The sequence below is a fragment of the Nannospalax galili genome, unplaced genomic scaffold (assembly GCF_000622305.1).
Source record: "Nannospalax galili isolate Female #2095 unplaced genomic scaffold, S.galili_v1.0 scaffold117, whole genome shotgun sequence".
Taxonomy (NCBI): domain Eukaryota; kingdom Metazoa; phylum Chordata; class Mammalia; order Rodentia; family Spalacidae; genus Nannospalax; species Nannospalax galili.
The window spans coordinates 382,528-395,684 of record NW_008341422.1 but is presented as its reverse complement, the minus strand read 5'-3'; the positions used below and the strand labels follow the sequence as shown (position 1 = coordinate 395,684).

The following is a 13,157-nucleotide window of genomic DNA, read 5'->3' as shown; positions in this document are numbered from 1 at the left end:
GCTTTTTTTTTTTTTTTTTCCAAATGAGACAGGGTCTTCCTTTGTAGCTCTGGCTGACCTGGAATCTCTGTAGACCAGGATGGAACTCACAGAGATCCACCTGCCTCTCCCTCCAGAGTAGACCTGGCCAGTTAAGTCTTTTTAATCATTATGAAATATATTTTGAGGGTACCCTTCAAAATTTCTTTAGTGTTGAAGATACCTATCTGAGGGTTTGTTGAATTAATTTTTGGCTCACAAGGATTTAAGACTGAGAGGGTGGAGGTACCATGGTTGAACACCATATGTTGAATCCATTGCAGTGGTGGAAATGAGCAGTGAAGATTTTAAGAAATAGAGATAATAGAAACAATACAATAACCTGTAATTTGGGAAATAATGAAAGAATAGGGTGTATTGACAAGTTCCCAGGAAGAGGGAAAAGATTCAGTAGAGAAACAATGTCAAGAGAAAGAGAGACATTGGTGTTCTTAAATATCCAGAGTTTAGAAGAGAAACAATGTTCTTGAATATTCACTAAGGTTTGGGGTCGGGAATGAAGAAAAGTTACCCTTTAGATCACCATTTGCGGAAGATAGAGCTGGCCTCGAACTCACAGAGATCCCCTGCCTCTGCCTCCCCAGTGCTGGGACTAAAGATGTGTGCCACCACACGCGGCTGATCACAACTTTTGAAAGTGTTCTTAAGTGTCTCCACACAAGTGGTAGCCAGGGTGGTTTTTGTAAATGAATTTGGGAAGACTGTCTGCAGAGTGCTGAGTTGGGAGTCAGCTAAGTAAATAAATGTCCTTTGTGCCCTATCGCTGTGTTTATCTTCCTTTAGAACTTAGCCAATTATATTATCTTTTATGTTTGGACCATCTCCCTTCTCTACTCTCCCAGTAGAATAAACCTCTGTCAATTTATAGGAACTTTCTTGAATTTGTTCACCAGAATAACAGCCCCTAAAAAAGGTGATCAGCAAAGCTTGCCCATCATGCGCTAGTACAGCAACAGAAAGGTGAAGTCAAGGAAGGATGACAGTTAATGACTGACTGTCCTGACACCATTATTGGGGTTCTTAGAGAGAAAATGTCTGAGTTGTAACAACAAATACAGACATTTTAAGCCTGATGTTTCTTGCACGCTTTTAATCCCAGCACTCAGAGCTAGAGTCAAGCAGATCTCAGTGAGTTTGAGACAAGCCTGGTCTACAGAGTGCATTCCAGGTCAGCCAGGGCTACATAGTGAGACCCTGTCTCAAAAACAACTACAAGAGGAAGATATTGTAGACATTAAGGAAACAGCAAATGGAAAGGCGTCGGGGTATGACACTGTAGACTGGATGGAAGAAATAATTATCAATAGGACTGAAGGAGAAGTGTAGATTGATTGAGTGATTGATTGGCCAGAGCCTGGAAAAGACACAGAGTATCCACTCTCTGCCCTACCTTACTTTTTTTCAATTCTGTTCCATATATGATGTATACATTTTAATATTTAAATTCAGTGGAATAATTCTTGATGTTGCAAAGAGAAATCTGTAATCTCTTTTTGTATTTTAACATTACATAAAATGTTTTGTTTGTTTTTAATTGCTAGATATCCAGTCATGTTAAAGCGATTGATACAATTTACCAGACTACAGACTTCTCCGGAATCCGTAACATCAGCTTCATGGTGAAGCGCATAAGAGTAAGGAACTTCAATAAAGACATTAAAAAGTACTAAGTGCCGCGTTTACAGAAAAGAAAGCTTGCTTATTGCTTCATATTTATGTATTAAATAACATAATTTATATCACATCTCTTGCTGCTTATCTTTTACCATTTACACACACACACACACACACACACACACACACGAGAACTCTTAATAATTTAAGAGTTAAATTTATGGTCTGAGGAGATGACTCAGTTTGTAAAGTGCCTTGTGACCAAACATGAAGACCTGTGTTCAGCTCCCCAGCACCCATGTAAAAGCAAGGCATGACAGTACTTGTCTGTAACCCCAGGGCAGAGCGAGATGGGCTAATCCATGGGGTTTACTGGCAAGCCAGCCTAGTCAAATCAATGAGCCTCAGGTTCGGTGGGAGACCCTGTCTCAAAAAACAAAATAGAGGAAGACACCTTGATGTCAACTTCTGGCCTCCACCTGCATGCACAGACAGACAGACAGACAGACACACACACAGAGATACACACATCGTTGAAAATGTATGTTGCTTTCCATGCCCTAAGAACCTACTCTATAGGTCATTAACCTAGAGGTAAATGTAGAGGTAAAGTAATATTGCTTTCTGCCCTGTTAACATGCCATTAAGAGAGCCCTGTCCCTTCAGTAACTCAGAGGCACATTGCTTGATTTTCCCCTTCAGCTGTTCCATTTTGTAAGGTTTACCTTGTGCATTGTTGTTTTTGGTGTGTCCCGTTTGTCATTCTAGGGGAGAGGGAGAATACATAGTGTTTAAGTAAAAGTAGAAGTTGGAAAAACAATCCTGCAATGTTGAAAAGTCATAGCTCACAGTATCACATCTCAGGTTTTGAGAAGTCCTCCAGGAAAGAAGAATCTACTTCTCTAGATTAATTGGACCATGGAATTCTTTTCTGTGTTAACATCACATGTGACTCTAAAAACCTGCTCAACAATTTTTGAGAAATGCTCATCAGAGCCACAGGGCACCAAATGACTGTTGTAATTTATATGTAAATTAGTATGGAATCACTGACAAATAAGGTTATTTCAATAATTTTCTGAATTTTAAAATTACATGTATATCTTTTAAGATTCAAAATTTTTAAACTGAATATACCAGAGTTGTAAAAAATTTACCTTTTAGAAAAATACTTGTCAAAGTGTTTCTTTGTTTTCATATCTTCAAAACATGATTGACTAGTTAAAAACCATATCCTAGAAATGCTTAGTACATATATCTAAAAATATAGCTAGATGTGGTCCTCAGTTTTAAAGGCAGTATAATTAAATCTCAAATTGATTTGTCTTAAGGTACAATATGATTTATATGATAAGAAAAACTCAATTCTTTTTTTTAAAAAAAAGCTTTTTAAAAAAATTTAATTAAAAAAATTTTTATGTGTATTCGTGTATTATCTGCATATAGGTAAGTGCACCCGTGTCGTGCATTGCCCACGGAGGTCAGAAGAGGCTGTTGGATCCCCTGGGACTGGAGTTATGGACAGTTGTTAGCTGCCATGTAGGTGCTGGTATTCGAACCTAGGTCCTTTGCAAGAACAAGCAGTGTTCTTAACCATTGAGCCATCTCTCCAGCCTCAAGAATAAAACAATCAATTCTTAAAGACATATAACTTCTTAATTGAGAAAGTAAATGTAGTAAGAGGTTTAGGTATTGCTATTTAGTAGGCAGAACAATAAAGTGGAAAGTAGTGAGTGTCTGAACAACTTTGGGGAAAGCTAGTGTTTAGTACAGCTATTGGTATGATGAAGAAATGTGTCAGTGAAGAGTGTGGCAGCTGACAGTCTTAACTGAGATTAAAGTTTTAATTTAAATCTCATGTGTTGCAGATTATATGACTCATTAAATTAAAATTTATATTCTGTCAGTAACACTTAAATATTAACTACTCATTTTAAATATAGGTAACTAAAATTTAGTTGCAGTTTTTAATTTTAGTCAGTGTTACAGTGTCAGAAATTTTATTTCCGTGTGTAGTGGATAAAAACTACCAGAGCATGTCTTTAAGCATGGGTTATTGTAATATATACTTGCCTGATTTTTAATCATTTTGTATTAAATGACTATAACCAAATGTATGGAATGAATTGATAGATCAACCAGATGTCCTAGTGTATATATCCTTACCTGATTGCTTGCAGTGGTTTTTATCCTGCTTCTGAGCCTATTGCTTTTTGGAGGGTGCCGGTCCTCAGGACCTGTAGTTCCTGTTGTATTAGTTACATCTACCAGTGTTTTCAGATAGACAGATGTTTGCCTAGGAAAACATTTATTTTCATATGTAACCTTTTAAAATCTGTTATCAAATTTTGGACATAATTTCCTGGGGGCATTCAAACTATTCTAGGCCTTCAGAAAACAGGCTGGTCTGTCTGTGAAAGAAAGCAGGAGTTGATAAATGAAAGCTTTGTTTAGTCATGATCTGGTGTTGAATATTCTTCACATTAGGAGGCACTACAGAGGAAAATAGGCACTAAGTGTCAGTTAACAGAATCTGCAGGAGCTTAGCTTCAAGTGGTAGGAGAAGTGACTGGAAAGCAGAACTCGGTTCCTGCCCCATTCAGGGGAAAACAAATCAGCTGGCAGTTAGTTGCGTTTAATTCATCTGCTGTCTAGGCCAGGAGAACCAGGGAGATGTGATGAACTCAGTCTTGGGTTCCATACTTATTTATGTTCTAGTAATTAGCTGAATTACTAGGTTTTATGTCTATGCCTGTCACCATGTGTGGAGCTTAGCACTGAAGACTTGCTCACGTATTTGAGTTATTAGAGCTTTTGAGAATAAAACTTGTTCAAGTCTTCAGTGTTTGAGAATCTGGCAAACCCTTTCTAAGAAATTTAACAACTTCAATTTCGATTTCCCCGACTCTGCTTTTCTTTTTTTCTTTTCAATTGTTTTTTTGTGACTTTTGTGACCGGTTCAGGACTGTGGACACTGGGAACACTGAGAACCCAGGAGCACATTGTCCAGATGTGGAAGGAGGTGGGTGGAGTAAGACCAGTAGCAGTAATTGGTTATTTAAATTTTTCTTTTGGATTTTAGATCAATACCACCTCTGATGAAAAGGATCCTTCAAATCCTTTCCGTTTCCCAAATATTGGCGTGGAGAAGTTTCTGGAATTGAACTCTGAGCAGAATCATGATGACTACTGTTTGGCCTATGTATTCACAGACCGAGATTTTGATGATGGTGTTCTTGGTCTGGCATGGGTTGGAGCACCTTCAGGTAGATTGTCTAACAATATTTTAATACTTGGAAGAAAATGCAAGTTTCGGGGAAGGTTGAGTTTTACCAAGTGTAGGAGAAAATGATGCCTGTATAGTAGTTTAATTTACATAATTCAACTTAGGCAAGATGCATGAGCATAATGCAGATAGCAAAGTAGATGAAGAGCTTTTTATTTTGAAAAGAATACAGGAGTTGGTGTGGTGGTGGTGCACACTTGACTGAGTCGGGAGGATTCTAAGTTCAAGGCCAGCCTGGACTACATAGATGTCGTCTCAAATAAGTAAGTGAAAATAAAAAAAGAGGACTATGGGCAACACCCTGACATTTTTGGATTCAAGAGCTGAAATAATCTTATGCGAAGCAGTAGTACTTGTGAAACTATAAAAAGGAAACATAAGTTTTTCCACAAAAGATAAGTGCTACTAATATTTTTCTTTTTCCTCCTTAAAATAGTGCCTAAAAGTCAGAAGGGGAAAACTATGCTTTTGCTTTGTCAAAAGGAGAAAGCAACGCTATGTTCTTGTTTTCTGTTCTGTAGTGAAAGAAATAACAGGGAAGCTGCTCAGAAGCAGCAGGTAGAAAGAGAAGAAAACCCTCCTTTTTATACCTTTTTTTTTTTTTTTTCCGGTCTTTTTGAGACAGGGTCTCCCTGTAGCTCTAGCTGGCCTGGATTTGCTGTGGAGACCAGGCTGGCCTCGAACTCACAGAGTTCTGTTTCCCGAGTGCTGGGATTAAAGGTGTGCGCCACCACGCCCGGCTCTTTTTATAATTTTATCTTTAGTGTGCCTGAAAAGCAGTCTAGGCCAGAGGCCAGGTGCCACACATAGCTATTCTGGCATCACTGTTTGGCCCACTGTGGTGACTGGGGTCTCCATCTTACCCCCAAACTACAGTTATTAAGAAGGCTACGATGTAATAGCCCCCTTCCTGTTACAGTGGGGCGGAGGGAGCTGTTGCTTATAGAGGTAAATAGAGATATGCACTAATTAACTGAAAGGGGAGGACCTCAGATTCCTTAGTTATAAATTTGGCCCTGTAGTTTGGTGGGTTGTCTGTAAACTTTGAAACAGTGATTTCTCCTTTCTATGCTTTCATTTCTAGTTAATTAATTAGTTAATTAATAAATTTTTGAGGCAGGGTCTCTCTGTAGCCCGAGCTGGCCTAGAACTCACTGTACAGATGAGGCTGACCCCAGTCTCACAGAGCCCTTACTGCCTGTGCCTCCTGAGTGCTCAAACTAAAGCTGTGTGACTATAACTATGCCTGGCTTCATTTTTATTTAAAGAAATTGGCTTTTCCTTTACCTAGTGTAAGGCACATTTTTATATTACCATTCTTGTCAGTTTATTCTTTGATTATTGAACACATTTAAAGTCGTGAAGCCAACAATAGATCCCCTTATTTTTATCTTCAGTGCCTTTTTTTTCTTCCGTGTTGTGAAGTGCACTCAATTCATGTCAGAAGGGTACATATTTATGTTGTGGACTACATGTTAGTGTTTGCTTTAGTTTCTGTCTGTTACAGTAAGTTGTACTGTTTTTGCTGCAGTATCATTGGTTGTTCAGCACACCCCTTTCGGTGTTCACATTGTATAACTGCTATACTTTTAAACCCCTTTCCCAGTCAAATAGTTGGGTTTTTTTTTTGTTCAGGTATGCTACTTTTAATTTCTGTTTTAACTTTTGTAGATACAAAAATGGCTTTGGCCAAGACTGATAGGATTTTTTTTTTAAATTAAGGAATATATTTGACTTTTCTTGGACTTCCTGTTGTATTATTATTTGGTGAGTGGGGAGAGGAAGCGTTACAGCATGGTCTTGCCGGGTAGCTCAGTTCAGTGTTCCTGCTTCTGTCTCCTGAGTGCTGAGATTACAGGTACATACCATTCTATCTTGTTCACTTTTGTATGTCTTTAAAAAGGAACTTTTTTATTTTTTAAATATTTTACTTATTTTATGTGTACGAATGTGTAGTATACCTATGTCATGCAGTGCCCACGGAGGTCAGCAGAAGGCATTGGATTCCTCTGAAACTGGAATTGTAGACGGTTGTTAGCCACTATGTGGGTGCTGGGAGTTGAATTTGGCTCCTCTGTAAGTGCAGTCAGTGCTCTTAATCGCTGAACTCTCTCTCCAGCCCCTAAAAAGGAACTTAAAAAAATTTTATTTTTTATTGAATTTTTACGATTTTCATGCAATATAGGGATTTAGAAGTCCTTCCCCTATCCACACCTCCCCCAACTGCCCCTCACCCAATTTGATGTACTCTCTTATATATAATATGGCCTATAGAGTTTGACTCGTGTCCCCAAATGTCCTTCAGTTTGGTTATGTCCACTGGGCCCACCAAGAATCCCATCCCTGTAAAACACTGTTTCTCCCCCTCCTAGTAGCCATCAATTGCCAAAAGTTTCTTAGGTTGGGTTGCGTTTTCTTAAGTATTTCCTCATGACTATGCTAGGATTTTGTCTGGTTTGAGTTTACATGGGACTTGAGCATGCTGTCACAGTTGCTGAGAGCTCATATGAATATCTGACCAGATGTCTGTCGAACACTCTTTTTCTTTGTGGTCATCCACCCCCTCTGGCTCTTTTTGTTTGTTTGTTTCTTTTCTGCAACCATCCCTGAGCCTTGGGAGACAGAGATTTGAAATAGATATTCTGTTCAGCAATAAGCACTCTGTGGCCTCTTGTTCTCTGTACATTGGCCAGTTGTGAGTTTCTGTGTTAATCACCATCTGCTGTATAAGGAAACTTCTTTGGATAGTCGAGAGGTACATTCATCCTATATACAGAGGTTGCATTGAAGATATGTTACTTAGGGTTAATCATCTCACAGACACTTATTCTCTGTAGTTGACCAGTTCTGGAACTTTGTAATAGTATCCATCCTGGCTAGTCAGACGTTCCTTGGCCTCAGTGGAATGGAACCAAACTTGGAAAATTTTTTCACAAAGTTAATGACTATTTTTCCCTATTTATTAGTGAATACTATAAAAACTTGGGGGTTCATTCAATTTTTCTTTGCATATTTTCCAGACAGTCTTAAATAAGTAAATGGTTCTCATGGTGAGTGAGGACCATTGCTAGCAGCATCTGTATATGCATAGTTCACAGCCTCCACCTATGATGAGAAACCCTGGGTATAGGACTTTGTGGGTTTTGAACAAGCCTACAGAAGATAGAGCTGCATACCAAAGTATGAGAACAAGAATCTGCAAGCTACTTTGTAAAGTTTGTCACCAAATACCTCCAGAAGAAGCGAGGAGAGGATTTCAAACTGAGAACTTGCTACCATTTTGCATTTACAGTTACAGACTTTGCTCATTAAGAATGCAGTGGAAAGCTGGGCATGGTGGTACATGCCTGTAATCCTGATAGAAATATGAGTTCACTGCCAGCCCAGACTACATAGCAAGACCCTATCTCCAAAAGCCAAGAGTAGGGAGGAACTGCAGGAGCTTGACCAACTTTGTCTTTCATGTATGCAACTGCTTCATTTTTAAAAACAAGCTTTATTTTCTTTGGAACAGATTTTAGGTTTATAGAAAAATTAAGTGAATGCTATGGAAAGTTGCCATATCCCCGCCCTCCCTACCAGTTGCTTGTTTTGTAGGATGTTCCTGGGTTGGAATCTGATGTTTTTCTTATGATTAGGTGGGGCTTTGGGTTTAGGCACATTTAATGTTTATGCCTAGAAGTTTGTGATAGCTGAGCTGTCACCTGTGAAGTTGTACCTTCTGCTAAAGTAACTGTTGATAGAGTTGTGGATTGAAAACTGTGACCTGTTTCTTGTGTTTTTGTCCTTAGACTCTTTGTACTTTGAAGCAGATACTTCCTGATCTTATCATGAGCAAAGATAGATGATTGAGCAGTCAGAATGGAAAAATAGGACTCTTTTCTTTCAACCTTCTGTCCCTGTTTTTCTCTTCTTGCTCCTTTTTTTCTTTCAATGTTACAAGCTTTTCCCTTTGTTTCAGGCATCAAACACCCTCTAACTTGATTTTAAACCCACAGCTCTAGGTCTTAGAAAGCTTTTACTAAGAGCTGTTGCAGAGGGGTTAGGCAGAGACAGGAGATTAGAGGCCACAGTAGGGAGGAAAGGATCTTTGTTCCTTTGACTCAGCTGCCTTAGTATAGGGTCCCTGCCTTGAAATAACACCAGCAGCTTCCTCCTCACTAGTTGAACTACTTTTGCATTTGACTTACATTTTATTTTATAAGGAATATTAGATGTGTAGTCTACCTTATTGTCTTTTCACTGAAGTGTCTTTTCAAGGTGTACGTGTTATTCTCTTTATTCTTCAGATATGGAAATTTTGTGACCAACATGGTGTGGCATGACTGAGGTAGAACAGAATCTGGCTTCTGGACCCTTTGACTCCAGGCAGTCATCACTGAGATAGCTGCTGTACTGTACTTACTATTAATATCCTGACCTTCTCCCTCTGGTGCTCTTACTGTTACTGTCCTGGCCTTCTCCTCAAATATTTCTAACAAGAACTGGAAATGGTGCCTGTTTCTTAGTAGAGGATATATTTTGTTGGAATCCATTTCCTTTGTTCTTATGGGAGAGAAAGTTATACACCAGTGCTCGGCTGTATTTCAGCATCTCTTTGAGTAATTGTCATGGGACAGTGGGAATAGCAGTGGACTAAGAGCTTAGAGACTGGGTTTTATCTGCTTTTCTTTATTAGGTTATGCTTAGGTTAGTTTCTGCCTTAATAATGTTCACTATTTTGTTGTTTCTTAACATTTCATGGCTGATTTATTCAGTTTATAATCTCTTAGTGTTTCTGAATCTTTATTTTCATTTGGCCTAATTAATCTTTGTTAACCCTTATTCTGTTGTGCAATTTGTTTAAAAGTTCATTGAATTCCAAAAGTATTTCACTATTCAAAAATATGGTGGTAGAATTTTGCTGTGTCTGATGGTTAATTATCATAGAATATGTACTCAGAGTGTAAACTGTAGGCCTCTTTATTATCCAGTTCATGTAGGAAAATCAGTGAAAGTTGAAATATTTTAATAGTAAATTTCTTGTATTTGAGTCCTTTTTTTTTAGTCTTTTTTTATTTTTTTCTTTCTTTCGTGATACTGGGAATTGAACCTAGGACCACATGTATACTAGCCAAATGCTCTATTCTTATTTAAAACTATCTTGTAGTTGAATGCTGCTTTAGTTTTTTTTTTTTTTGATCACTAAAACAGTATCGCCTCCTCATCTCCATTATCTGGCTAAGAAGGAACTGAGTTGATTTGAAGATTCCCATTTAAAATTACTGTCTATAATGGAGCCATCAAAAAGGAGCATGGTTCCCAAACAAAGGCTGTCTTAACATAAAGCTGACAGGATGGGCAGGGGTATAGTTCAGTGGTAGAGCCCTTGCCTATTATGCACAAGGTCTAGGGTTTGATCTCCATCACCAGGGGGAGAAAAGTCAAAACAGAACCCAGGAAAGATTACTATAAAGTTTTTTCCTTTATAAGAACAGATCAGTGTTAGGCAGATTATCATTTGATTCAAGAGACTAAAATATGATTTCTCTTTTAAACTTAAATTTTTAAATCTTTTTTTGAGAATTTTATAGTACTGTAGTACTATATTATAATTTCCTTCTCTCCAACTGCCCTGCCCCCACATCTTCTATAGTGTTCCCTGAACCTTAGTTATAGGGGTTCATTGTGATACTAATTGAGCTTGGGCACCCCACGATCACTTATTCTTTGCATTTTAACTGATTGTGTATCTTTGTAATAGTCTCCATCTACAAAAAGAAGCTTCTTTGATGAAGGATAAGACCTACGCTTAGCTATAGGTATAAGAATAAGTATTTAGAATACAGTTAGAAATTATGTTGATTTAGAAAATGACAGTAGTAGGTCTAAGGTCTATGAGTACTAGGTACTCTAAGGTCTCTGGCCTTGGGTCATTGGCTAGGTTTACAGTGCTAGGCATGGATTTTCCTTCCCATTGATGGGCCTTAAGTTCAATTGTTCCCCAAGATCAAAGTGGCTGCTATAGCACTGCTGAGGATAACTTGCTGGGCTGGTCCTTGTGGTTCATAGGCTTTATAGCTGGCACTGTTGATTGCTTTTCTCCCTTGGCAGCTTGCATAGTACCTTCCAATGCTATGAGCATAAGTTCTCAAGAAGAGGCTTGTAAGTCAGTTCTAGCTTGATTGCTCCAAGTTCTGTGTCTGAAGTTTGTGGTATCTTCAGCAATAGGGTCTTACCTTCAAGTTCTGGGAGGTAGCCAAAGGCAAGAAGCAATAGCCTATATTGTTTTGAGAATCTCTTGGGTGTTCCCTCCACACCCCCCCCATATATGTACAACGAACAACTTGAAGGGAGGTTTTCCATGCCTGGCACTGGGGGTTTTGTTGGATAGTCTATGGCCCTTAGGGAGAAGATTATCATCCCATGTGGTGTAACTCATTTTAATCTATATATGTATACATACATACATACATACATACATATATACATATATATTATATGTGTATTTTTAAGTAATGTTAAAAATGTTTCTTTATGGCCTCTTCAAACATCCTCAGTCTTATTTAAAACTCCCTTCCTTTAAAATAATGGTTTCTGGAGCTGGAGAGATGACTCAGAAGTTACGAGCACTGGCTGCTCTTGGAGAAGACCAAGGTTTGATTCCTAGCACACACATGACAACTAACAACTATCTATAACTCTAGTTCTGGGGAATCTGATGCCCTCTTCTGGCATCCATGGGCACAGCACTATACAGGTGCACTTACCTGAAGACAGTACACACATACACATAAAATAAAGATAATAAATATTTTTTAAAGGCATAATGCCTTTAACCCTAGCACTCAGGAGGGAGAGGCAGATGGATCTCTGTGAGTTCAAGGCCAGCCTGGTCTACATAGTGAGTTCCAGGCCAACTGGGGCTACAGGGAGACCCTGTCTCAAACAACACCAAAAAATATTAATTTAAAAATTTTTTTTAAATTTTATGAGCATGAGTGTGTTGCCTGCATGTATGCAAGTGCACTCATGTTGTGCAGTGCCTGCAGAAGTCAGAAGAGGGCATCGCATCCCCTGGAACTGGAGTTATAGAGGGTTGTTAGCTGCCATATGGGTGCTGGGAACCAAACCCAGGTCCTCTGCAAGAGCAGTCAGTGCTCTAACTACTGAGCCATCTCTCCAAACCCAGGTTTAACAAAGTATTTTGTTTTTCTGAGGTGGAGGTCTTTCCATGTAGCCTGGCTGAGCTTGAACTTGTGATCTTCCTGCTGCAGCCTCCCAAGCACAAGGAAACTGTTGCAGTTAGGTAGCCAGGTTCTTTGCTTTGTTCCATGTCATTTGTTTAGCCTTTCTAACACACCTGTGAGATGTGTGTTTTCTGGCTTGTTCAGGTTTGCTCTGTTCCCGCTCTATCTAACCCATCATTGTTATTAGTCAGCTGAACAGAGCCTCCGCTTGCCTAGGTTAGTTACTGCTTTGGATTTGAATGAAAACATTTTTACTCCTCTCATTTTTATTCATAATTTTTATTTCTGTGTGACTCTGCAGCAAAATCCTAAATTTATAATATAAAGTAGTGACTGAGCTTGAGTTAGAATTTAGCTGAGTATAGCTATCTCATCACTAATTGAAATTCTGGATACCAAAACTAGTTGCAGTATTTTAAAACCATAATTTACAAAATTAAATCAAGTATCTTTCTGTATAAGTTTGTTACTCCAACATATGCTATTATATATTATATAATTAATACTAAACTTGAAGCAATACTCATTAAAATTAAGAACAGTTAAGAAGCTAAGCAATATATAAATTACAAAGACTAGTTTTCAGAAGAATATAGTCAAACTTGTATATGATTTTTCCTTAAGTTAGCTAGATCTTAAAAATACAGAATTTTAAAAATATGCCTATTTACTTTTTTTTTTTTTTTTTTTTTTTTTTTTTTTTTCCTTTTTAACTGTTAAAGATGTGCAGTGTGGAGTCCTCTGTGCCTAGTTCAAGTTTGGCAGGCCTTGCTTTGGACCAGTTTCACATGACAAGTCTTCACTGAGTCAGGGTATTAATTTATTATTTGCTTGAAATGAACATGTGGAGTGTAATTGTTACAGAGTACTTATCAATTTGTATTTCCTAGTTCCTAGAATGATGTAGTACTTAGGACTCACTTCCAAACATAGAAAGAGAATAGTTCAGAGAAGATCAAATATTCATAAGTCATCTACTGTTTTCTCCC

The 13,157-nt window shown here is 38.2% G+C and overlaps 1 protein-coding gene across 1 annotated transcript in view; it reads left to right on the top strand.

The window, feature by feature from the left end:
- Positions 1–13,157, top strand: part of Adam10 (ADAM metallopeptidase domain 10) — a 151,238-nt gene that overhangs the window by 107,792 nt on the left and 30,289 nt on the right. The window contains exons 8-9 of the mRNA XM_017799089.2: positions 1,581–1,673; positions 4,736–4,919. Coding sequence (XP_017654578.1) covers positions 1,581–1,673; positions 4,736–4,919 — 277 coding nt within the window. The remainder of the gene's footprint in view (positions 1–1,580; positions 1,674–4,735; positions 4,920–13,157) is intronic.